This window comes from Carassius auratus, chromosome 7 (genome assembly GCF_003368295.1).
Source record: "Carassius auratus strain Wakin chromosome 7, ASM336829v1, whole genome shotgun sequence".
Taxonomy (NCBI): domain Eukaryota; kingdom Metazoa; phylum Chordata; class Actinopteri; order Cypriniformes; family Cyprinidae; genus Carassius; species Carassius auratus.
The window spans coordinates 29,072,067-29,098,948 of record NC_039249.1 but is presented as its reverse complement, the minus strand read 5'-3'; the positions used below and the strand labels follow the sequence as shown (position 1 = coordinate 29,098,948).

Here is a 26,882-nt window from a genome sequence, read left to right as displayed (position 1 = left end):
CCCACCTCCCTGCTCTGAGTTTCCACACAACACCCGCCTCCTCCACTTCTCCCATCTCACTCCGGAGGGGTGTGGATTGCCACCGGGACGCTGGTCAATTAGACAGCCGCTGTGGAAAACGGTGGAGTGAAAGAGAGAAGAAACAAACAGTGGTGGAGTGACAAGTGCTGTGATTTCAGGTAAGAACGTGTCTGATTAACTGTATGTGTGCTCTGTGTATGTGTGTGTGTTTGTTTGTGAGTGTGTAGCAGTGCCACTTTCTAGATCTGTTGTTTTCAGTCATGAAAGATGAAGGGTGAAATACTATAGAGAAGTTTAGCAATGTTAACATTAAGATCAGCTGATTGAAGATGACCAGTAAATGTGTGAGGTTTCGGCATGATGTCATAGAGGCGTTTGGGTTCCACAAAGAACCTTTTTAGTCAACAGTTCTTAAAATAATCATTTATTGGCATTGATGGTTCCATGAAGAACAGCCAAAATCTATAGAACCTTTTGAATTCAAAAATGTTCTCTATAGCGGAATATGTTTCTTCAGATTATTAAAATGGTCTTCACACTAAGAAAAAATGGTTCTTTGAAGAACTGTTCACTGAAAGGTTCTTTGGGGAAGCAAAGATAGCTATTCTATGGCATTGCTGCAAAACCCCCTTTTTGGAATTTTAAGACTGATTCTTAAAAGAACCTTTTGGAAAAGTTCCATGGACGTTACAGGTTCTTCATGAAACCAATGCCAATAAATGTACACATTGTTTAGAAATTTCTACCTCAACTAATGCTCTCTTTGTGAAATCTGTGAAACTATTTCTAAACTTCAAAATCGTTACCTTTGCCAAACCCATTTGTTTTTTTCATATGAGGCCAAAAGATTGAATGATTTCCCAATGATTTTGACTGAATGAATCCTCGGTTGGTCATATTGTAAGAAAAATGACTCTTAGAATATAGTCACTCATTTATCCATGCATTCAAAATAAATCTCTGTCCACCTTATGAATGAAATCAGCATTTTTATTGAGCTTTCTTCAAGCTTAGAATAACAATGCTCCATACTCGTCTTTTTTTTTTCATCTGGGAGTCTTCAGCACTTGCAAACACTGAGGACGGTTGGTATGCTGCCAAATAGGGGCCAAAGCTGTTTAGAGAGCAAAGACGCCGCTCCAGCCTCCCCTTTCCCTCTGCTCATCTCTGCTTTGGAAATAGTTGGCTGCTCATTACCCTGTCATTAGCGAGATGAGAAGCAGTGCACGGCGCTGTGAGGAAAGGCAGCCGATTTTCTGCTGGCTCCAGCCGGTGTCTCCAGTCAGTCCCAGCTGTACAGGCCACTTCTTCAGAGAGGGACGCACACTTTTTTTCCCGTGTGACCCAGAAATTTGAGCTGTGCAGTGGAGGGAAATTACTGTTTGCATGGCCTCACCTTGTCAGAAGGACAGTCACATACCCTGTATTTCAAAAAATTTGATAAACTGAAAGTCTGCTAAATTGGAACAACTAACCTTGTACTTAACGCACTTCAACTAAAGATACACTGAAGTATATTTGATTGTGCTGAAGTGGAACTATTGCAAGTATACTTCAGCTACACTTTAAATATCTTGCATTTAAAGACCCATTGCATACAAACAATTCTCATCAATAGTGACATTAAAACACAGTTTAGGCTTAATATTAAGTACGACTCCAAGTAAAGTTTAAAGTTCAAGCGATGTCAGTAAATATTGTACTGTATATAGGCTGCAGGGTTGAGGAAGTAAAGCAATTTAACCTTTATTTAATTTTGTATTACATTGGTTAATAACTTTTAGAAGTTGTTGCAGTTGCAGTAGTTACTTCCATGGCCATTTCAGTTTAATTAAACATTCTGAGCAGCACATTTTGTCATTGCTTGGCTTGTTTTGATGACAGGAAAGCTGCCCCCACATGTTTGAACGGAAGCAGAGTGAAGTTTAGAGCGAGTGTGGAGGGGTCCAGGGCCACCCACCCGGTCTGCCTTGGGCTTTCCTGACTGGAGCCTCTTAATCACCCCAAGATCTATACTGAAACATTAGGATGTGAATCTTGGCTAAACTTGAAACGTATCTCCCCATCTCTTCAGCACATAACCTTAATGAAGAAACAACGTTACTACAATAATATCCAGTTAAATAGACCTACAGTATGTGAAACGCTCTCATAACATCCTCATGCTTCAATCAGCTGGCTTTAATTGAGTCTGATTGCTTGTGATTGGTAGGATTGTTGTGTGTAATGACATGTGACTTTTGTGGTTTTAAATGTCACTCTTTTTACTCCCATTTTTTTGCTAAACTATATAGTAAATATGAAGGAGAGTAGTCAATAATGGCTTTCTTGTTTGAAAAGGTATACATTTTTTATCTCTATCTGTTTATGAAAACAATATTGAGTATGAACCTTAATGAGCATAATGTATGTTATTACTATGTTATAAATTTTTTTTTACATTAAAGTATTATGAAATAATGCTAAGTGTAAAAGTGTTCCACATTAATGGCTATGAATTATTTATTTTTTTTTTTGGTGAGAAAATTAAATTTCTGCCTCAGAATAAGTATTTCCCCCAATATATTCCCATGAAAGTACATTATATATATATTATTTACAATAAATCTAGCTTGTGGTTTTGGTTAAACCGTGTTTGAGAGATGTTTGCATCTTATATTCCACATCTGAAGCCAGCAGCTGTTCTGGGTTGATGTTGGTGTGATTATTCAGGTTCTTACCTACATGAGAGAAAGAAAACAAGAGTCTCTTCAGTGCATTTTTGCTGCAACCTTTCCTAGTCAAGCCTCCTTACGATTTTGTGTTTACCTCCACCCTTGAAGGATCCCTTCAACACTTGTATGTTGAACTTGCTGCAAACCTTCAGAGAACATCCCAAACAAGGGTGAAGCATCTAATCACAGACTGTACAGCGTGTAGAATCATGCCCTGAGAACAATGTTGACAGTTTCTAAACTCTGAGATCACACAAGCAGAGTTGGAAATGCTCTGGAAGTCTGATGTGGTTTATGCACACAAGCATTTGAAATGCCTTAAAGGCACTCCAGGGATTTTAAGCCATTAATCAGAGAGGAAATACTTTTTTTTCCTGCTGTTGTAAAAGTAGATAATCTGTTGCAAACCCTTGGATTGAATGTGTACTTGTAGTTTATTTCAAATCTTATAAGTGTATTTTTAAATAACTATGCTTGCAGATAATAGATTAGTGAAATCAAAAGTCACTTAAGTGTACTTAAAGAGAGACTCTTAATTATGTTTCTGAACACACTTAAGTACACTTTTTAAAAGTGAATTTTCAAATAATGTTAAATAAAACAAAACATTAATGTCAAAATAAAAAGTACATCATTGTTTTAATAATCTTTTGGTGTGTTTTAAAGAAGTAGACATATTTTGATGTGTTGACTAACATACGAACGCACATGTAAAGTACTTGATTATAATTTTAACTGTAAAATCAAAACTTCATCATTACAATTTAAAATATATTTAAATGCGTAACAAAATAACTTTAATAGAAATCACATTCAAGTATTTAGTTGATCCTAAATGCATGGCAGTACATTTAGCAGAACTTTAACCATATTTCAAAGATAATAAAGATAGTAATCAAATTACATATGAAGATGTTAAGTCCTACTTAAGTGGTTCTACAAAGTTCAGCTAATTGTATTGAATATAGATGTAAACATTAATACTCTAATTTAATTTAATTGCGAATGATATGCGATTAAGTATTTGAAAACATTAAATTCAATTCGCACTTAAGTACATTCTTTAAAAGTGTTAATTTATAAAATATAAAATGAATAAAAAGTAAAATAAAATAAAAAATATTGAGCAGGATGGTAGTTTTTTATTCTTGAAAGGATCTGTTGGTAGTTTTGGTAGTTAAATGTTGGTAGTTTTTTTTTTTTCAATGTTAATTAATATTTTAATTTTCCTTTTTGTAATGTAAGTAGATGCTTAACACATTGGCTTATACTCACTGGATTTGGGAGGCATGTGGTAAAGATGGGCTGCAGTGATGTGAATAAGTCCCAGAGCTAATCTCTACGAAGCACAACAAGGGATTTGGCCCTTTTTTGGAGAATAACCTGTGAAGAGAACCCATAATCCTCCCTGTTATGGACTTCCTGGGCCAGCAGTGTGAAAGCTTAGTTTACAAACACACAATCCTCTTTCAATGACATCACGGCTGTAGAGTTGATGAACATCCTTATGACAGTGAAGTAGCTCAAATAAATGTACAAATGTGCTTTTCTTCCTGGAGACATTTTGGTTCTCAAATCTAATTGGTCGAGCAGTATTTTCTGATAACAGTCCAACAGAACTGGGGCAAGTGAGTCTCATTGAATCATTCGTTCAAATGATTCGTTTTTTTTTCAGGAATTAAATTAATGAGTCATTGAATCATTCACTGATCTGATTTGTTTAAAATGCTGTATCAAATCACACTACTGTGTGTTGCTAAGAGACGCAACAGATGATTCTACTTGGACTTTGTTTACGATGATTGCCATTAGCGAAGCAAAAACACAAAGATATTGCATTTAAATAGATGCCTTTACTGTGAGGTATTGAACACATGCACCATGCATGAGGACAGTAAATTCATGTGCCCATAATGAAAAGCATGATGTAATGCCAAACTTAAGGCATCTGGATTTAAAGAGAGTTAAACAAGGGTTTAGGATCTCAATAAGGAGTTGTTTCACCACATCTGTTTTCAAGGTAAAAAGATGAAAAGATATTTTACTTTTCATCAACATTGCCTGACATCACATGATAAAAACGAGATAAGTAACCAGGTTAACACCTTTATTTTCACAATTTATAATGCAATTTGATAAAATGTTTATAAAACATGACATCATATTCTGGAAGATTTCGAGTGCTGGAACAATGTTAACCTAAAAATGTAAGGCTTGTAGATCTTTTGTTCTTTCCGAACTACAGCATTTGCTAAATGCATCTTATTAAAAATAATGAACACATTGTTAATCCTATAGCAAGTGCTTGAAATTTAATTTAAAAATTAAATGTAAAACTGGAATTAATTTGGAATATAATTAGCTGAATTTAAAAGTGCATTTTTTGACCCACTTAAGTGGGACTTAAGTACTTACTTTTATTGTCTTTGAAATATGGTAAAGTGTACTGATGAAAGCATTTATGGTAAGCAAACTTTAATATAATTTCTATTGCAACTTGTAGGAATTTTTTTGAATATATTTGACAAATGAAAAAATGGTAGCCTGAAGTCAAAAATATTAAGCATACGAAATTAACTTAAATACATTCGTTTATACCTAATTTTCTTTTAACATTTATTGATTAATCAGGTGGAAATAAGATTTTTAAGTTAAAATTTGTAGGTTATCACTTTTTACAGTGTAATGATGAAGTTGCAATTTACCACATTAAAAATATATTAACTTTAAATGTAACATCAAATAACACTACAGGTGAAGTCATAATCAAGTAATTTACTTGTGCTTTAAATTTGTTACAATAATAAACAATTATTTAAAATGTACTAAAATTAAAACCTCTGATGTGACATTATTGTGAAATGCACTTAACATTGTACTTAAGTGTGTTAAGAAAAGTGTTCCCTCATAGAGATTTTAAGTGCACTACAAGTGCATATCCAATGCATTTACACACAGAGCGATCAACCCTCTTATACATTAAAGAAACAGAGACAGACTAATGGATAACAGAACACATGCAGTTACTTGTTTCGCTTCATTGTGCTCATGGTTGTCCTGAACTTTACACTTCTTAGAGGTGAAAAAACGTTCTCAGCTTACAATTTGTATTTTAATTAGTACTCTGTGTTCTGTAATTTTAGAAATTTTAGAGCTGCTTTTCTCTTTGGTTCTGACTGTATTTATGTTGAGTTAACCCTGTTTGTACCTCTTTGAAATTTCACGCCATCCCAACAAAACAAATTGATTACATCTTGCTTTTTAAGCTATCTGTGAAAGTCTCTGTGGCCTGGCTTTGACTTTGTTCAGCCTGGGGCTGTGGAACAATCTTAGAAAACTGGGGTTTCCAATGGAGAAAGACAGCAGGAAGAAAAGAGGAGAGGCCTTTTAAAGAAAATATGCTAGTGAGTAAACAAAGACGGACTAATTCCAGATGTTTTGATGCTAGGAACAGACCCACTGTGACCCAGTGAGCTCAGATTCACAGAAATGTACTGCACAAATCCCTTGCGTGTTTCATTGTTCTGCTTCGAGATGATTTGAGCCAAAAATATGGTTAATGAATTTTGTTTTTGAATTTCTTATGGCCTTGAATCTGTGTTTTAATGGCTCATTAAACCGCAGGTGCAAGAACTGACCCTCTCTAGCAGTGAGTTAAGTGCTGACTGATGAGACTCCTAGAGATCGTTTAGGGTCAAAGGTCATCTTTGAAGTTGACGTCTCAACTAAGAGGGACTGGGCTCAGAAAGGAGTTTTACCTCTATCACTCAAAAAATATGGTGTTTTTGTCTCAACCTGAGGGGAATCTGATTTCCGAATTCCTTCTTTTGCAGGTTATTTGTTATGGTTTAATGGAAAACGTTGCATCTCATTTTTCTATTTATGCCATTATTAACTTGTGAATATCATTAAAAATAAACATCATCATCATCATCATATTTCATCTCAATATTAAACAAACAAACAAATAATAATAATATGTATTTACATTTTTACATTTTCATTTAAAATTGTAAATTACTGGAAGTAAATGTTATACACACACACACACACACACATATATAATTTACTAATATATGTAATGTAAAATATACTAGTATATTATTTCAATTGTGTGTATACATAGTCACAACTGAAATAATTTGTAAGTATATTTTACATTACATACAGTAAATTAGTAAATTAATGGATTCTCAAACTTGACCTGTGCCCCCTATAATTAATATTTTTTTTAATTATTATTACAATGTTTTTTTAAATACTTTTTAATCTTTGATATTTTTTCATTGTTTTAAATTTTTATTTTAAGATATTTTAATAATAATAATTATTAATATAAATATTAATGTATTTAATTAATATTTTTAACATATTTTTTAAATTATGTAATTAATAAAAACAAATCTTAGTATTATCTTATTAATATCACTAGGCTAATTTTATCAATAGTCTTTATTTCCTTTATGCAGTGATGGACCGTATAGGACCTTTGTGTTTAGGCGACAAAATAAAGTGTAATAATATTTTTCTTTTCTTTTTAGATATCACATCTCATATAATGATTAGAAAGAGAACAAGATCCTGATCCTTCTGGTTGTCTCACTTTAGTATCAAGAAGAAGTGGAGATGACTTTGTATGAAAATATTCACTGGACAGAGCGAGATCAAACAACAGAGGTTCCTCCAGTAGATTTGTTCATTTCCTCACTGCAGAGGTCCTGATCCACTCAGACCCAACACAATGACTGCAAAACACAGGATATATTTGTCTTTCCTCCTGCTGGGTCTCTTCCAGCAGACTCAGGGCTCTCTGGTAAAAACTAATCTTGGTCTAAAGGTGAAGCGAGGCCAGTCGGTCTTCCTGCAGGAGGAGGATCTGCAGTTTCACATCCGCAGAGCCAAGGACGCCTGCAAGCTGGAAGTTGTGCTGAATGAGCCCATTACACAGCGGGTGGGCACACTGACCCCTCAGGTGAAGCCCCTTTCTGCATGCATTGAATTATCCACTAGACATTCAGTGATGAACATGCAAATACAGTTTCATCTGAGAGCATCTGACGTTTGAAGAACTATCCTTGTGAATATGAAGTGTGCTTAATTGTTTTGAATGTGCACTTGTAGTGTACTTCAAATCTTATATTTAAAAAAAAGACGTGCAGATAGTATTGATATAAATCAAAGAAAAGGCCACTTTTAAAGTTGAATATATTTTAAGTTTATTCAATTGCATCTTCATTATTGCAAATATGTAGTTACAAATATATTTAAACACATGGCATACCAGTTTCAACAGAAAGTGCATTAAGTATTTTTAGTTCAGTTTATTTTAGTTTCTGTTTCTTAATGCAGGCTGTCAAGTAATTTTCTGTTCTTTCTATGACTATTTCACATTCGTCAGGTTTTCGACTGTCACTTCTTGGCTGATGAAGTGAAATACACTCATAATGGATGTCCGATTTTAAAAGAAGATACTGTTAAACTTCGTCTCTACAGGTCTGTTTTGCATGTTGTCTGATATTATTACAACATCCAATTCGAAGTCAGATAAAATGTAAATATCATACTTTGACTTGATCTATTTTTGTTGTGCTGTCTAAATATGTATGTCTCATGTATATTTGTGGTTTAGATTTACAGAGACAGAGACGTACAGTGAGCTGTTCTCTCTCCGTGTTGAAATCATGGAGCCGGACTGTAATGTGATTAAGTTTGGATCACAGAATCTCGAGGTGCCAGAGTTTTATGGCCTCTCCAATGTTCTGGATGGCAATGTTGTGTCCTTCCACTATGAACACAGACATAATATTGAGTGCACAGTTCGGGTGACAACTCTGGAGACGCATCTACCTGTTCACGGTCAGCTAGTCACTGGGGAACCGGAGGAACCAGACGGGCCGAGAGGAGATGAACCTGATAGCTTTGTTTCTCTACGAAGACAGCTGGGTACAATCATTATATAATCAGATATTTTCAGGTTATCAACATATAAACAAAGATACTTTAGAAATGATTCAATGAAGTCAAATATAGTTAAATGAAAATTAAAGGGTGCTAAAATATTCCAGGGTCATAATTCACATTAGTGGCAATTTTTTTATTTTATTGCTATTTACAGTATACTGTATGCTAAAATTATATACCATAATACTATAACACACACACAAACACACACACACATGTATAATATATATATATATATATATATATATATATATATATATATATATATATATATATATATATATATATATATATATATATATACACACACACACACACACACACACACGCACACACACACACAATAGTATTTTTTGTTCATATTTTCAACTAGCTTTTCAGTTTAAATTTAAATGTTTATTTGATTTGGCATTTTTATTATTATTTTTTAATATTTATATTTAACTTTAATTTTTATTTTAGTTTTAGTTTTAGTCATTTTAGTACTTTTATTTAAATTTATTTCATTTCATTTGTCTGCCAAGGCAACAATGTATTCTTTTATTTATTTTAAAATGTATATATTTATTTTATAATTATTATTGTTTTCATTTAATATTACAATTTTATTTCAGCTTTTTAATTTCCAACTTTTCTAACTTTTTTAAATAAATAAATAAATAAATGACAAATTATATTAATGTATATAATAATGTATATGTATATAATACATTTTTGCAGACAGTTTTTGGATGATGATTTTGGAGAACAGCTGATACAGTAGCATCACATTTATTTGTTTGTTCATCTATTTATTTTCTATCTATTATTTGTTATGTTAAGTTATCATTTTAGATTTTCAGAATAGATGAAAATACTTGACACACTTTACATATATTCTGTGGGCTATGAACATTATAACATAAGGAGAGAATTTTCATTTATTTCACAACCTTCCACATTTAATATCAGGGCATTATTGTCTCTGCCTCCCTGCAGATAATAAAGCCAGAGCTCATTGTAAGAGTGACGAGTGTCTAAAAGGTCTTAAACTGCTGAAGATCACCAAAGTACCATGCAATGATTTCCTAACGATGGGCATCCGTTACCACCACATCGACCCTCCGTCTCCAGACATAGACTACATCGCCATTAGACTGGACCTCACAGACACCCGCAGCAGAAGCATCATCCAGGTGCTCAGTATCAGATTAAGGCATCTTCCTATTACTGAGTATTTTCACTATGATTTTGACACCAGTTTTGTCCGTCTCCCATTCAGTCGGAGCAGGTCTGGATCCCAGTAACCATTAAGGATGCAATGCCCAATCAGCCGCCCAAGCCTGCTTTCATGTCCATGTTCATCTTAGAGGTGGATCAGTTCATCCTGACTCCTATCTCAACGGCAACGCTGGACGCAGAGGATGATGAGACGCCCAAACAGCGGCTGGTGTTCAACATCACTAAAGCCCCTAGCGAGGGCTTCATCACTCACCTGTCTGACCACACCAAACCCATCACCTCCTTCACCTGGACGGATCTCAACGACATGATGGTCAGCTACCAGCCTCCGAACTCCAGCCACACACAGCGCAGGAACTATGAGGTCTTGAAGCACACTTCAGCATACTATTAAAAAGACGCACGTTTATTTAAATGCAACTTGTGGGCTTTTTACACCGATCTCACAGTATTTCCTAAATATTTTACTAGACGGGCCGAGAGGAGGTCTAAGGCTAATGGCTAATTCATTCGAATGACCACACCTAACCCCACCCCTAAATCTAACCCTCACAGAAATCATGCTAAATTATGATTTATTGAGCATATACATTTTCGCGCACATACGCTCCCTGGGATCGAACCCATGATAGCATGATTACATATTAAGGTATAACGCAACAATCTACCAACTGAGCTACACGAAACACAAATCATAGTGCAAATAAAAGAGTACAAAACATTAATATGAAAATGACTTTTTGCCGAAAGGTTCTGATGGGTCGTATTTCAGTGATTTGGACAAACGACCTATACGAGCGTATTGGTTGGAGGACAGGTTGATTAAAAAGCATGGAAATACAGTAATTAACTTTAAAGGAATATACTTAAGTGTGAACTGAATGAAATATTTTCAACATTTAATTGCATGTTATTTACAATGAAATGAAAATGTTGTTATAATTGAAACTTGTTTTAATTGCAGTTGGACATTAAGAGTGCTTTTAAAAAATAAAAAAACATAGTAATGAAAGAGTACTCATCTTAAGTACACTTTTTTTTTCATTATTTCATTATTATATTATAAGTACAGGTTTTCAAAATTATACTTGTAAATCTGTACACAAATACACAAGGACACAAATGCATATTCAATACAATTAAGCACACTTCTTTTTCACAAGGGGAACTGGACTAGCATGAACATTAAACAGAAGTTTAATTTCTACTAGGTGGAGTTTGAAGTGCATGATTTCTACTTTGAGAAAAGCCAGCCTGTGATTGTTCACGTGTCAATCAGGACAGCTGATACCAATGCGCCACGAGTATCATGGAACATGGGTCTGTATTGTGCATCCTTTTCATATGCAGTATACAATAAACACAACTTTTAATCTTGGGTGTAAAAATTATTATTTTTAATATTTGGAAAAGAAAAAAACTCCACTTGTGTCATCTCTGATTACTTTGTGCCACTATTAAGTTACCCTGAAAAGCATGCCTCTGTAGTGTGCTTCACTATGTAGAATGATTGCTTGTAGTGTACTTCAATTCTTAAAAAAAACTGTACTTAATACTTATAATATTTAAGGAAATAACTGGCCACTTACAGCGTGTGCATTTAAAGTAAGACACTTTTATGACTGCTTTTAACACAGTGTGTGTTTTTAATGCCAATTTTAAAGTACATTTTAAATCATTAATTTGTCACCCTTTAAAGAATTGCACTTATTTTTATGTGTTGACTAACAAACTACAATAAATGCTTGTCATTACATTTAGCAGTGCACTTTATCCATATTTCGAAGACAAATAGAATTATGAAATGACATATAAATATAATATAAATAAATATATAAATAAATATACACTTAACCCCTACTATAGCAGGCCTCACATATGATGATTGTAAAGTGCTTTGGGTGTACAAAAATGGGCTATATAAATGCTTCATTCAATCATTCATTCATTTTATAAAATATTCATAAATTATTCTAAATGTTATCGTATTAATAGGCCTCAGTCTGCTGGAAGGTCAGTCTCGTCCAATCACATGGGATCAGTTTCAGATTGTGGATAATGACAACCTGAGTGCAGTGAAGATCATCACTGTGGACGGCCTGCAGCACGGGAGACTAACGGTTAGAGGTACACATGCAGATGACTGTTCCTGATAAATTCATCTTTCAGTCATATCACTAAACCGTTTCACTATCACTGTATGTTTATCTGTATGTAAGGTGGAAAAGGTTTCATGTTCACTGTGAAGGATATAAAGGACGGCGCGGTTCGCTACCACCACGATGACAGCGACACGACTAAAGATTACATCGTCTTCCGCATTACTGATGGCTTGCATCAAACCAGACACAAGTTTCCCATCAACATCCTGCCCAAAGATGACAGCCCCCCCTTCCTCATTACCAATATGGTGCTGGAGCTGTCTGAGGGCCAGACGGCTCTTCTGAGAGGATCTATCTTGCAAGCCTGTGATTTGGACTCTAGTGATGACTACATCATGTTCAACATCACCAGATCTCCAGAAGCAGGCGAGATCATGAAGATGCCTGGTCCTGGCATCACAGGTAAGGAAAGCATTGAAGGGAAAGCTTAACTGCATTGATTAAATTTTTAAACTCCCAAAAAATAAAGGTGCTTCAAAGGTTCTTCACAGCGATGTCATAGAAGAACCGATTTGCTTTCCACAAAGAACCATTAGTCAAAGCTTCTTTAAAGAGCCTTTTTATAATCTGAAAAACCTTATTTTGCCACAAAGATGTTAAAGGTTCTTTATAGAACCATTGTGACAAATAAAAAGCTCTTCTATGGCATCATGAGGCACCTTTATTTTTAAGAGTGTAATTCAGTTTCCTCAGGCGTCCTTTAAATACTCCTTTATATTTGTGCAGGATATCCAGTGACCCGTTTTCTTCAGAAGGACCTCTTCCACTCCATCATCTACTATCAACATTCAGGCGGTGAGGTGTTTGATGACTCTTTTGAGGTGGTGCTCTCTGACTTTCATGACCCTCCCAATCTCTCAGAGCCTCAGGTAATTTCTGGATATCATCCATCGATTGATGCAATATCTCTAACATTCCTCCCAGCCAACAGAGAACAACCTACAACTTTCACTTCACGTTTTTAAAAAAGTTATAGAAATTTTTGCACAAAACATTCCTAAACTAATGTTTATAGAACGTTCTTATAACCTTATTAATATTTGATATACGTTGTCATAACGTTGAGAGAATACATTCTTAGAACAGCATTTTCGGAACATCCTTGTGATGTTATTTGTACTTGAAGAACGTTCTAAGAAATGTTTTTGTAACCTCTAAATAACATGATCATGACATTTTAACGTTCTTAGAATATTAAAAATAAGCATAAAAAATAACATTTTAAGTGAGAATGAAGTTTGTAGAACATTGTAAGAATAATTTTTGCAATCTTTAAAAAACTTTATTATCACGGCAAAAAAATGTAACATTTTAACTTTCTTGGGCTATTAAAAATAAAGAGTCAAATAACGTATTTTAGGTTAAAATAAAGTTCGTAGAACGTTGTCGGAAACATGTTGTAACCTTTACTAAATAACTTTATAATCCCAACAGGAAGACTACATTTCAACGTTTTTAGAATATTAATCAATAAACATCTAAATAATGTTATATTTGAGGTAAAAATAAAGTTGGAAGAATGTTGTCAGAAACATGTTTGTATGCTTTAAATAATATTATGTTTAGGTGAAAATAAAGTTAGTACAAAGGTTTAAGAAACATGTTTGTAACCTTTAAATAACGTTATAATCACAACATGAAAACTATACATTTCATCGTTCTTAGAAGAAATAAACTGTTAAATAATGTTATGTTTTAGGTGAAAATAAAGTACAACATTCTAATTTCCTTCTACTACATTCTAAGGAACATTAAAGTATAAATAAAGTAAGTACAACATTGTAAGGAACATTTTTGGAATCTTTAAAAAAAATATTATCATGGCAAAAAGCTGATATTTTAACGTTATTAGACTATAAATAATAAACAGTCAAATAACGTTGTATTTTAGATGAAAATAAAGTTTGTAGAATGTTGTCAGAAACATGTTTGTAACCCTTAATAAATAACGTTATAATCACAACAAAAACACCATACATTTTAATGTTCTTAAAATAATAAGCAATACATGGTTAAATAATGTTATATTTTAGGTGAAAATAAAGTCGGAAGAATGCTGTCAGAAACATGTTTGTAACCTTTAAATAACGTTATAATCACAAGAAGAAAACGATACATTTTAACGTTCTTAGAATAGTAAGCAATAAACGGTTTATAAATGTTATATTTTAGGTGAAAATAAACTTTGAAAACTGGACACGTCTGGTTCTTCACTAAGCAGGTGATCTTTGCAGGTGGTTGTGATAGAGATCCAGCCAGTCCCTGATCAGCCTCCACGGGAAGCCCCGGGTGTGACCAGGCACTTGGTGCTCAATGAGACAGATGTCATCTACTTGACCAAGCAGCAGCTGCACTTTGTGGATCTGGAGTCTCCAGATAGTGAGCTCACGTACACCGTCACCACCCCTCCTTTCTACAGCACCACCTATAGGTACGAAATAAAACTACTCTGCATACTGTAAGAATCCCTTGCAGTCCACAGGATGCTATTGATTTCAAACTGTTACCTGCATCTTACAATGTGACGTGTATGAGTTATATGTTTTCATTTTTTCAGTGGCTCTGATGCAGGAAGGTTGTTTCTGGTTGATAGCATCCCAAAATTTACCAAGGACCCAAATGCTCCAATGCTGAGACTTTTCACTCAGGTAAATACTCAGTCTGAACTAGGGTTAGATGTTTTATTTTCCAGAAGTGTCTGAAGCTGTACACGATCCTCTCTTTGTAGCATGCGGTCAACTTCATGAAGGTTGCTTACATGCCCCCCATCCTGGACATTGGACCGTTCCCTCAGCACATCCAGTTTGTCCTGTCAGTGACCAATCAGCAAGGCAGCACGACCGCTGGAATCTGCTTCAACATCACGGTTCTGCCGGAGGATAACCTGGCACCAGAGGTACAGCAGCCCTCATCGACCCAAACCAGAACAGACAATCATTATAGGGCTTGCTAGTGGTGCTAATCGAGGAGACTTTTGAATATCTGTGAATATCTGATATTCATGGTATGGACATTAATAATGGACTAGAATATCACCGTAGCGGTTCTCAACCTTTTTGACTGCAAGGCACTTATTATTAAATATTCAAAGCCATCTTAAGGTATTTCTTTTACTTCTGCTGAAATGAAAAAAAAAAAACTATGAAACTATGAATGTCAATATATTGATATTTTGATATAAAAATAAACTAAGAGTTTATTTGCAAAAACAGATTTTTGTATTGTGTTAGTTAGTATATGCACAGTATATATTTTTTAGTTATTATCGTTTAATCAAAACAACCCAACTCCAGTTTGATTGATATTAATTGGAATGAAGGATAACAAAAATATGTTTTTGCCATTTATATTCTTTTTTTTTTCTTTTTCATACATTTTAATTTTTAGTTTATTTTAATTAGTTATTTTAGTATTACAACTATCAATGAAAAATAAATGAAAATGGGAAATGTTGCAACTAGCTGAACTAAAATGAGTTTAAGTTTTCAGAACACCTTATGTTGTCACTGTTTTAATATAATTTTATATATTAGGTTAGTTTTCATATATTTAATCAAAGTTATTATGAATGGTTTTACTATTAGCATGATGCTGATGATACATGTTTTGCTACTCACCTATTTTCTAAACTAGCACTTTATTATCCTTAGATCTCAGTGGTATACAAACACAAGTGCTGGTGGAGTGCTGGATGTGTTTCTTGTCATCTGTAGGTGCGTGTGAAGCCACTGATGGTGGATGAAGGTGGAGAGAGCTGGGTGAGTGAAGACCACATGCGTCTGTCAGACCAGGACTCTCTACAGGACTCTCTGCACGTGGAGCTGAAGACCGGACCCCAGCATGGCAGCATTTACCTGGACGGCACAGCCATGAGTCCAGGCCAGACTTTCACAGTCAGGGATCTGAAAAGCCTAAAAGTTAGGTCAGATGTGGTTCCTCACAGTTTGTTTGGGTTTACTGTAAACGATCTTGTAGGCAAGATACTTCAGACAAAATCATGGTTTTGTTTCAGACTATTATAAAGAAAACATCCAAAATGCAATTTTAAGAGTTTATTGAAATACACTTTATCTATTTGTATATTTCAATCATAAAACATAAGGCCACAATTTTTTTTAATGCATAAAATCTTATAGTTTTATATATTTTCTGTATTCCTGAAAACATGGTGATTTTTGTTTTCAGGCTGTGGACAGTATTTTAGTCGTAATTGAGATTTATGGAAAGCTTTCATTGCTGCATGGTTTGTTAGGATCGGACAATATTTGGCTGAGATACAACTATTTGAAAATCTGGAATCTGAGGGTGCAAAACAAAATCAAAATACTGAGAAAATCGCCTTTAAAGTTGTCCAAATGAAGTTCTTAGCAATGCATATTACTGATCAAAAATTAAGTTTTGATATATTTATAGGAGGAAGTTTACAAAATATCTTCATGAAACATGATCTTTAATTAATATCCTTATTATTTTTGGCATAAAAAAATCTCCTTTTTTGACCCATACAATGTATTTAATGGCTATTGCTACAAATACACATGTGCTACTTATGATTGGTTTTGTGCTCCAGGGTCACACATGTTAACAAAATTAATTTTGAAAACTGACCTTTTCCAATGTTCAGATTTCTAAAAAATTATGTAAATTACAGCATACTTAATTAGATAACGAGTTTTTATATTTAAACATAATTCAAGAAAACTAACAAAAAAAGAAATTATACAATTGTTATAATCAATCCACTGGGATTATTTTCTAGTGATTTCTATTGGTTATTTTTTATTACCCAATTCACCTGGAGGGGGTCTTGCTTTAAAGGGATAGTTCACCCATAAATATATATATTATATTATTATTATTATTTTATTTTTTTTTTTGAAGAAGAAGAACTTATACAGGTTTGGAGTAACATGCAGGTGAGTAAAGTATGACAGAATTTTCATTTTTGGGTGAACTATCCTTTAAGTTAAACTCCACTTTGCTGGTTCTTTTCCTCTATGTGACTCTTTTGTCTCAACAGATATCGCCACGACAGTTCTGAGACAGAACATGATAATATTAAGTTCATTGCCACGGATGGGATAAATACTGCTGACTTTGTACTACATGTCAAGGTAATGAAGATTTATTTAGCATTTATTTTTTATCAACACGTGAAGACATCTAACAAACCCCTGTTGGACAGGTGACACTAGTCAACGATGAGGTGCCAGTCCTCGTGCCAGGATTGAAGCCCGTTTTAGTCTGTGCCGAGGGACAGGAAGTGCTGATCACCATAGAGTACATCTGTGCCACTGATCCTGACAGTGAAGACAGCACACTGATGTATATGATCGCCCGACAACCATATCACGGGGTGGTTCAAAGAAACGGCATCATCGTGGACCGCTTCATTCAAGCGGATGTAACGGCAGGCTTCATTTCCTACAGACACACAGGTGATGTGAGAATAATGGCACTGGATTGTTTCTGTATCATCTAATATCCAATCATATTTTGACCAACGCTTTTGAAAATAAAGTACACTTAAGCATACTTTCAAAACAAGTGTTAATGCTCTAAATGAAGTATAGAATACCTTTACAAGTGCTTTATTACTGTACACTGGAAAAAATAACTGATTTTAACATAATGCTACAGTACAAACCTGTTAAATGGTTAACCGGTAAATAAACTGCTTTTGGTGGTTACCAGTGTATTACAAAGGAATAAAACAGATTTCAGTACTTCAATAAGTTGGTATATTAATATTATATTTGTTAAATTACGGTATTAAACTGTAAATTTAAGGTAAAACCATTAAAACTTAAACAGTGTTACCATATTTTTTACGGTATAAAACTGTTAAGCCTAAAACAGTGTTAACGTATTTTTTACGGTATAAAGCCTAAAACTGTGTTACCGTATTTTTTACGGTATACAACCGTTAAACCTAAAACTGTGTTAGTGTATTTTTAACGGTATAAAACCGTTAATCCTGAAACAGTGTTACCGTATTTTCTACGGTATAATTTTGGCAACCACAGGTGCCGGTTTTTTTACAGTATATTTTTTAAAGTGTATGTCATCATACATGTATTTCTTTAAAAAAATATCTTTAAAAAAATTATTTGAAATGTACTTTAAAGTGACTTTTATTTAATTTTTTATTTTATTATAAAAAGTGTTCTTAAGTGTATTCATGAAAGTCTATTCTCTTTAAGTACACTTAAGCTGCATTTTATTTCATTAACATTACATTATGTGCAGTTTTTTGTTTTTTTAAATATACTTATTAAATAACAAATTGATATGGATCTTAATTGATATACACTCAAGGACAAGAGATTGGGCTGCAGCCACGTCATGACGTCGTTACGTTTGTGATCTCTGATGGAGAATCAGGGCCAGTTCCTTCCTGTTGCAGTAACAGAGCCCCTGTATTCAACGCACAGCCACCTGAAGTACAGAACGCCCTGCCTGTCTACGACCTTAATATCACCGTTTATCCCGTGAACAACCAACCACCAGCTATAGCTGTCGGTAATTGGAACATTTTTCTTTCTGATGTTAGAATATCATGTTGTAAGTGGCCTTTTATTTTAATTAAGTACTTCTTTTTGCACTTCTTTTCAAAAGACACATTTTAGCGTTTGCTACTCATTGTTTACATGCTAGAGTCCATCAAGCATCTTTTCTCACATCAGGAGAGGTGTTTATGGTGGATGAGGGAGGGTCAGCCTCCATCACGGTCACCCATCTGAGAGTTGAAGACCAGGACTCTGCTCCAGAGGACCTTAACCTCATTCTGGTCACTCCGCCACAGTTTGGATACATAGAAAACGTCCTGCCCAGTCCAGGATTTGAGAAGAGCAACATGGGCATCAGTATCAGTGAGTCACATTTCACTCAATCTAAAAGCTGCTCCAAACAAGTTAGATTGATAAAAGTACCCTAAAATGATCTAAGAGTAGTCAGAATACATCAGTAAAGTAATCTACCCAGCACTGATAGCGTTGTGTTTCCTTGTTCAGCCTCTTTCACTTACAGGGACGTGTTGAATGGACACATTAACTATGTCCAGTCTAGACACCAGAGGATGGAGCCCACCAGCGACCAGCTCATGCTGCATGTGTCCGACGGGAAACAGCAGTCCTCTTCAGTCCCGTTTTACATCATCATCCATCCAACCAATGACGAGATTCCAGAATTCCTGGCCAGAAACTTCACGGTCAGTCAGAGAGTAATCTCGTAACCGGATGACAGGGAATGTTCTTAGAACACTGGTTTAACATTCTGTTCTCTTTTTGAAGACACGTTAATGGAATGTTCATTCAAAGGTTGTCTGGTCTGTAATAATGTTCTCCAAACATGAGCTAAAACAAACATTATGTATACATTGTTCACGAAACCTTTTTTGTTTTTGTTGGATGTTCGTGTATAATGTTTTAAGTTTTTTTTTTTAAATGTGACCAAGGACCACAAAACCAGTCATAAGATTTTTTAAAGATGTATATGTGATCTGAAAGCTGATTTAATAAGCTTTCCATTGATGTATGGTTTGTTAGGATCGGACAGTATTTGGCTGAGATACAAATATTTGAAAATCTGGAATCTGAGGGGGCCAAAAAATCCAAATATTGAGAAAATCACCCCTAAATCTGTCCAAATGAAGTTCTTAGCAATGCATATTACTAATCAAAAATGAGCTTTTTATATATATATATACAGTAGGAAATTTACCAAATATCTTCATGGAACATGATCTTTACTTAATATCCTAAGAATTTTTGTCATTAAAGAAAAATTGATAATTTGGTTATTGCTACAAATACACATGTGCTAAAAATAATTTATACTTTATTATGTTCATGAAACTTTTTTTTCTGTAACAATTTACTTCGATGTCCGTCTGATGTTTTTTTTAAGAGTTTTACTTGTTTCAGAAAGTTCAGAGGATATTCAAAAGTAATGTTCTCATAATGTTTTACAAAATTATCAAATTGAATGTTCCATTTACATTTGCATAACCAAGAAAAAAGTTTTAAAGCATTTAAAAAATGTTCAGACAACATTCAGAAATGTTTTATTTTTAACATAATAGGAACGTTAGCAAATCGTTCTTAGATCATATTTTATTAGCTGGGTTTATAACAGCCAAATAAGTGATTAGGTTTATACAGTATATTTGGCATAGTCTGTCTGTATAAAGAAACTTTTCTGAAGTCAGTTCAGCTGTGATGACCAGGGTTTTGTCTTTAAGGTTCGGGAGGGAGACATGAAAGAGCTGGACTCATCTGTAATCAGTGCGGTGGACCTTGACGTTCCCAGAGAGCGTTTAATGTTCAGCATCGTCCAGCAGCCTCAGCACGGCTCCATCATGAGCGTGCCACACGGCAATGATGTCACACTTCACAAGCGTGGATCTGAGACCCCTGTGGAGCACTTCACCATAGACGACCTCAGGAACGGTACAAAAAAAGACTTTTACGCCAATCCCCCCTCCAAGTCCAAACTGTGTGGTCTACAGTAAAAACAGTAGTTTGATGTGTCTTTTATTGTTCAGTTAGTAGCATATATTAATAATAAGGTCTGTCCTCAGGCATGACTCTGATGTACGTGCACGATGACTCTGAGAGTGAGCAGGATGGATTTATTGTTCAGCTCTCCGATGGGAAACACCAGCTCCAGAAACACGTGCGAGTCAAAGTACTGCCTGTCAATGATGAGGAACCGCAGATTATACGGTAACTGCACATTAATGCCATTGCAGTAAATCGTCTTCTAATGTTAGCCATTAATACATTCGTTTAAGTGGTAAATCTCTTTGGAAAAACACAGGAACAGTGGGATTGAGATGGAGGCTGGGGAGTCCAGCCTGATCTCCAGTGCTGTGCTCAGCGCTCACGACAAAGACACTCCGTCCTCGGACATCATCTATGTGTTCGAGAGCGTCCCGAATCATGGTGTCATTCAGATGAAGGTCAGTCTACTGAAAACATCAGATTTACTTTGTTTACACCTTAAAAGGAACAATGTGTATCATAATACCTCTCTTAAAAATAAAGGTTCTTTTTGGATTCTGTGGTTCCATGAAGAACGTTTAACATCCATTGAACCTTTCCAGTGCACAAAAGGTTCTTTACAGCAGAAAAATGTTCTTTACACTAAGAAAATATGGTTGTGTTTTATTATGAACACACATTGCGGTTATGTCAACTCCTGCTTTTAATGCTTAAGCTCACGGATTCGAGTAGATTTGTATGTTTTTATGTTCAAGTGATTTCAGTTGTGTCATTATCATCATAATTGTGGTGTGGTGTAGAATAAATAATGCAACTTTATCTTTATTATAGAAATTGTCATTGGTGTGAATGCACCTTAAAGGAATAGTTCACCCAAAAATTTGCAGAAAATTTACTCATTCGCAATCCGTCCAAACTGTAGATGAGTTTCTTTCTTCTTTGGTAGAGATGCCAGATTCTAAAATCAATGGGTGCCATCAGAATGAGAGTCCAAACAGATGATAAAAACATGATGGACTCATATTTTGGCCAGAAGCAACGTTAATAATGGAGCTTTCCACTTCACAAGATGTAAACTGATGGACTGGAGCGGTGTGGAATATTGTGATGTTTTTAGCAGCTGTTTGGACTCTCATTCTGACGGCACCCATTCACTGCAGAGCATGCATTGGTGAGCAAGAGATTAAATGAGTTGGTTACTTCATACGAACAGATTTGGAGAAACTTATCATCTACATCTTGAATGGTCTGAGAATATTTAAATTTCTGGGTGAACTGTTCCTTTAAGCCACTGACACGCTGGTGGTCTGCTGTTCCTCAGGTGGGCACAGACTGGGTGTCTGTATCAGCAGGGATGAACTGCTCTCAGCAGGTTTTGGAGATGAACCTGTTGCGTTACCTTCACACCGGTCATCCCGGAGCCGGCGCTGCTGACTTCTTTGTCTTCCATGTGTTCGACGGCAAGAACCGCTCTCCTGCGCAGCACTTCCACATCACGGTCAAAGAGCTGGAGAAAGGTGGGCTTCTGCTTCTTTGTAACCGTTTGTGAAATTTACGATTAATGTATGAGTAATCCCTACATTAAAAGTAACTGATATGAACGTATTTTCCTGATGATATGCATACTATATTCCTAGAGTTAGCAGCAAATTATGCATAATTTCTTCTGTCCAGGAGAAATAGCATTGTTGGTGAAGCCCGTGAGGACGAGTCGTGGGGAGCGTGTGATCCTCACCACAGATGTCTTGCTGGCTGTAGACGGCACTGACAAGCCGGAGGAGCTTCTGTACGTCATCAGCGTACCTCCAGCACATGGACACGTGGAGTACATCAAACACAGCGGGGTGCAGATCCAGTCGTTCAGTCAGCTGGACGTAGCAGCAAACCTGGTGTGTTACGTACATGACAACAGAGCCACTTCACCTAAAGAGACCCTGCGGTAAGGACCTCATGCAAGGACATTGTGTTAGATATTAATTAAGATTTCACTCTAAAATCAAACTTAAATAATAAAAAACAAGATTTGTAATATTTAAAGAAAGTAAAGCCTATTACATTATATTCATGATAATTCATTATTAAATGTTAATCTATTATTAATGGATTTTATATAATATATATTCAAAAGTATATAAATATATACACTTTTTGCACCCTTTTTTTCCTAGGTGTTGCTTTGCTTTCTTTTTGCACATTCAAATTTGTATGTTCATTAGTTAAATTATTTTATTACATAATATTTCTAGCATATAAAAAAGAAATGAAGCCTGTTTAGGAATTTCACATTTTATTCATTATAATTAATTATTAAGATAATAGTAATGTAATATTTACATTATATGACAATTTGTGTTTTTCTTTATGTATTATTTTATATATAAAAAATAAAATAAAAATATATGAACTTTTACAGTGTTATTTCACTTTCTTTTTGCAAAGTAAAATTTTAATAATATATTATAATATATTTTAGAAATATTTAGTAATATTTCTAATATATTAGCCTGTTTTGTGAGCATTAATTAATTTGCAAATTTTACACACAAATCGTCAGTACAGTAACTTTCATGTAATATGACACTTGTAATATGATATAATATGCTAATTGTTTCTATTTGAAAGGTAAGATTTCTTACTTTTTAATTTTTTATATTTGTTTATTTATTTAGGGGTAAAATATGACCAATATGTGAGATAAATTTTAACAAGTCTTTACTCGCCTATTTTTTTTTATAGTTTTCTGATTTCTCTCTCTATGTGTGTATATATATATATATTTTTTTTGTTTGGTACCTATGCATTATTGAATGCCTGTAAATAAGGCTTATTGACTTGTTTTGTCTTTACTCATGATGTCCATATGTCTACATTATCCATAGGTTTGTGGTCAGCAATGGCATATCAACCCGCAACGGGACCCTGGAGATCGTAGTGGAGATGACTGATAAGGTTCTGCCCACACTAGTGCGTAACACCGGTCTGCGGGTTCCTCAGGGCTCCAGCATGACTTTGAGCCCTGATGCCTTGTTCCTGTCTGACCCTGACAGCCCACACACTGCCTTGAGCTTCAGCGTGCTGCAGCCTCCTCAGTATGGTCTGCTGCTCCTGAAGGGACGGCCACTGCTCGCTGGCAGTAACTTCACCCAGCAGAATATTCAGGATCTGGATGTTACATACAAACACACTGGAGGAGCTTCTCAGATCGATCGCTTCAGATTCACAGCCTCCGATAGCACCGAGAGAGGCTTCCTGCTGGATGGAAAAGTGCATACAGAGCCCATCTTCTTCACACTGCAAGTTAGTTAAATATTTTTTTGTTGTTGTACCTGTTTTTAGGGATTTTATAATTTAAAAAATGTGTATTCAACAGATATCAAGTCAAGTAAAATGTATCTGTATAGCACTTTTCACAATACAGCTTTACAGGAAGTTTTTACTGTTTTGTATGTGCTTTAGTGATTAAACGCAGAGCAAGTTTTTGTGCTGGGCAATATGATGATGATAATGCTTATCCTCCAGTTTGAGCTCTTGCCCTGTAATCATCTTTTGATACGACAGTGATTGTGTGTCTTCCATAGATTGAAGCTCTTGACTGCGCCGCTCCGCAGATAGCAGTGCTGGAAACACTGTGGAAAGTGGAGCTCCTCAAAGATGGTCGTTATGGGATCTTCATTTCCTCCAGAGAGCTCAAGGCTCAGGATCTGAACTCAGCGGATGCCGATCTGATCTATCACATCCTCAGAGTGCCGTACTTTGGGTATCTGGAAAATTATACAAGTGGTGAGAGATCTGTCTGTCTATGTAGTTAACTATCTGAAAGTGAAAGTGACGCACAGCCAAGTATGGTGACCCATACTCAGAATTCATGCTCCACATTTTACCCATCCAAAGTGCACACACACAGCAGTGAACTCACACACACCGTGAACACACACACGGAGCAGAGGGCAGCCATTTATGCTGCGGCACCCGGGGAGCAGTTTGGGGTTCAGTGCCTTGCTCAAGGACACCTCAGTCATGGTATTAAGGGTGTACATTCACTCCCACCTACAATTCCTGCCTTTGGATTACAAGTCAGAATCTCTAACCATTATGCCATAACTTTACACAATCTGTTTGTCTGTCTGTCTATCTGTCTGTCTGTCTGTCTGTCTGTCTATCTGTCTGTATATCTGTCTGTCTGTATATCTGTCTGCCTGTCAATCTGTCTGTATATCTGTCTGTCTGTATATCTGTCTGCCTGTCAATCTGTCTGTATATCTGTCTATCTGTCTGTATATCTGTCTGTCTGTCTGTCTGTATATCTGCCTGTCTGTCTGTCTATCTGTCTGTCTGTCTGTTTGTCTGTCTGTATATATGTCTGTCTGTATATCTGTCTGTCTGTCTATCTGTCTATATATCTGTCTATCTGTCTGTATATCTGTCTGTCTGTCTGTCTGTCTGTATATCTGCCTGTCTGTCTGTCTGTCTATCTGTCTGTCTGTATATATGTCTGTCTGTTTGTCTGTCTGTCTGTCTGTCTATATATCTGCCTGTCTGTCTGTCTATCTGTCTGTCTGTATATATGTCTGTCTGTTTGTCTGTATATCTGTCTGTCTGTCTGTCTGTATATCTGCCTGTCTGTATATCTGTCTGCCTGTCAATCTGTCTGTATATCTGTCTGTCTGTATATCTGTCTGCCTGTCAATCTGTCTGTATATCTGTCTATCTGTCTATCTGTCTGTATATCTGTCTGTCTGTATATCTGCCTGTCTGTCTGTCTATCTGTCTGTCTGTATATATGTCTGTCTGTTTGTCTGTATATCTGTCTGTCTGTCTGTCTGTATATCTGCCTGTCTGTCTGTCTATCTGTCTGTCTGTATATATGTCTGTCTGTTTGTCTGTCTGTCTGTCTGTCTATATATCTGCCTGTCTGTCTGTCTATCTGTCTGTCTGTATATATGTCTGTCTGTTTGTCTGTCTGTCTGTCTGTATATCTGCCTGTCTGTCTGTCTATCTGTCTGTCTGTATATATGTCTGTCTGTTTGTCTGTCTGTCTGTCTGTATATCTGCCTGTCTGTCTGTCTGTCTATCTGTCTGTCTGTATATATGTCTGTCTGTTTGTCTGTCTGTCTGTCTATATATCTGCCTGTCTGTCTGTCTATCTGTCTGTCTGTATATATGTCTGTCTGTCTGTCTGTCTGTATATCTGTCTGTCTGTATATCTGTCTGTCTGTCTTTCTGTCTGTGTTAATGTACTCACATGATGTAACCTCTTTGTTTGTAGGTGAGTTTGTGAGGCAGCGTTTCTCTCAGAAGGATCTGAACAGAAGGAATATTGTCTACATCATAAACTCTGCTCTGGATGCTTTAACTGACAGTCTGGAGTTCACTGTTTCTGATGCGCTGGGAAACACCGGAGCCTCTCACAAGTAAACCCTCCGCTTTAAGTGCTCTGATTTGGTTTACTTGCAGGATTAGTGAAAGTTTTTTTTTTATTTAATCCATAAAGCACCATTTCTAGTAGCAATACGTTTTCTTAATGTTTTAATGACGCACTACACCACCACCCACACACTTGCATTACATGTTGTTTGTGTATGTTAGGATGTGTGATGTTATTCTCTCTGTCAGACTGGAGTTCAGCTGGGCCAGTGTGCAGCTGACCAGGACTGAGTATGTAATATGTGAGAGTCAAGGGTCAGTCTCACTGACCATCCAGAGGAAGGGAAATGTGCAAGACTCATCTTATGTGACTGTACAGGTATAGCTTTATTTGTTATGGTGTATTTGGTTGCTTTTGATTCTTTTGTGAAGAAGAATAAATTATTTCATTATGCATTTTTAATTTTCCACAGGTGAAAGAACTAACAGCATCTGCTGGAAAAGACTTTATACCGGCTTCATCTCTGATTCAGTTTGACCCAGGTCATTTGTAATCCAACATGGGGATTTATTGTAGGAATATAACCTGTGTATACAAATAAAGAACGAACTGAGATGTAATACAGAGGGTAATTCAAAACCTAAATCAATGCTAACAGAACTTCAACGGTGTCTGTTTCTAGGGGTTGTCAGTCGAGTATGGAAAGTAGAGATCGTTCAGGATTCTCTAGAGGAAGCTGATGAGAAATTTGAGGTTAATTTGGTCTCTCCTGTGGGTGCAGCGCTTAAAGACAACTCACAAGCCACCATCTTCATAAAGGACACAAATGGTTAGTGAATGTTGTCCAGAACTACTCCTTTAACCAAAAGAGCAAAAATCATACTATTTCCAAAGAGTGAAATGTGACAGGCTATGTGTGTAGTAAGATGATTTG

General features: G+C 35.6%; 1 protein-coding gene across 1 annotated transcript in view; it reads left to right on the top strand.

Moving 5' to 3' along the window:
* Nucleotides 1–28: 28 nt before the first annotated feature.
* Nucleotides 29–26,882, top strand: part of frem1a (Fras1 related extracellular matrix 1a) — a 30,117-nt gene continuing 3,263 nt past the window's right edge. The window contains exons 1-30 of the mRNA XM_026268348.1: nt 29–179; nt 7,277–7,707; nt 8,134–8,228; nt 8,365–8,678; nt 9,675–9,871; nt 9,958–10,281; nt 11,129–11,237; nt 11,913–12,044; nt 12,137–12,481; nt 12,806–12,948; nt 14,314–14,510; nt 14,637–14,727; nt 14,808–14,975; nt 15,793–16,001; nt 17,100–17,193; nt 17,265–17,517; nt 18,398–18,601; nt 18,766–18,951; nt 19,093–19,289; nt 20,322–20,529; nt 20,661–20,805; nt 20,900–21,041; nt 21,905–22,100; nt 22,258–22,522; nt 23,463–23,880; nt 24,162–24,363; nt 25,850–25,994; nt 26,197–26,326; nt 26,421–26,490; nt 26,631–26,777. Coding sequence (XP_026124133.1) covers nt 7,477–7,707; nt 8,134–8,228; nt 8,365–8,678; nt 9,675–9,871; nt 9,958–10,281; nt 11,129–11,237; nt 11,913–12,044; nt 12,137–12,481; nt 12,806–12,948; nt 14,314–14,510; nt 14,637–14,727; nt 14,808–14,975; nt 15,793–16,001; nt 17,100–17,193; nt 17,265–17,517; nt 18,398–18,601; nt 18,766–18,951; nt 19,093–19,289; nt 20,322–20,529; nt 20,661–20,805; nt 20,900–21,041; nt 21,905–22,100; nt 22,258–22,522; nt 23,463–23,880; nt 24,162–24,363; nt 25,850–25,994; nt 26,197–26,326; nt 26,421–26,490; nt 26,631–26,777 — 5,557 coding nt within the window. The 5' untranslated portion in view covers nt 29–179; nt 7,277–7,476. The remainder of the gene's footprint in view (nt 180–7,276; nt 7,708–8,133; nt 8,229–8,364; nt 8,679–9,674; nt 9,872–9,957; nt 10,282–11,128; nt 11,238–11,912; nt 12,045–12,136; nt 12,482–12,805; nt 12,949–14,313; nt 14,511–14,636; nt 14,728–14,807; nt 14,976–15,792; nt 16,002–17,099; nt 17,194–17,264; nt 17,518–18,397; nt 18,602–18,765; nt 18,952–19,092; nt 19,290–20,321; nt 20,530–20,660; nt 20,806–20,899; nt 21,042–21,904; nt 22,101–22,257; nt 22,523–23,462; nt 23,881–24,161; nt 24,364–25,849; nt 25,995–26,196; nt 26,327–26,420; nt 26,491–26,630; nt 26,778–26,882) is intronic.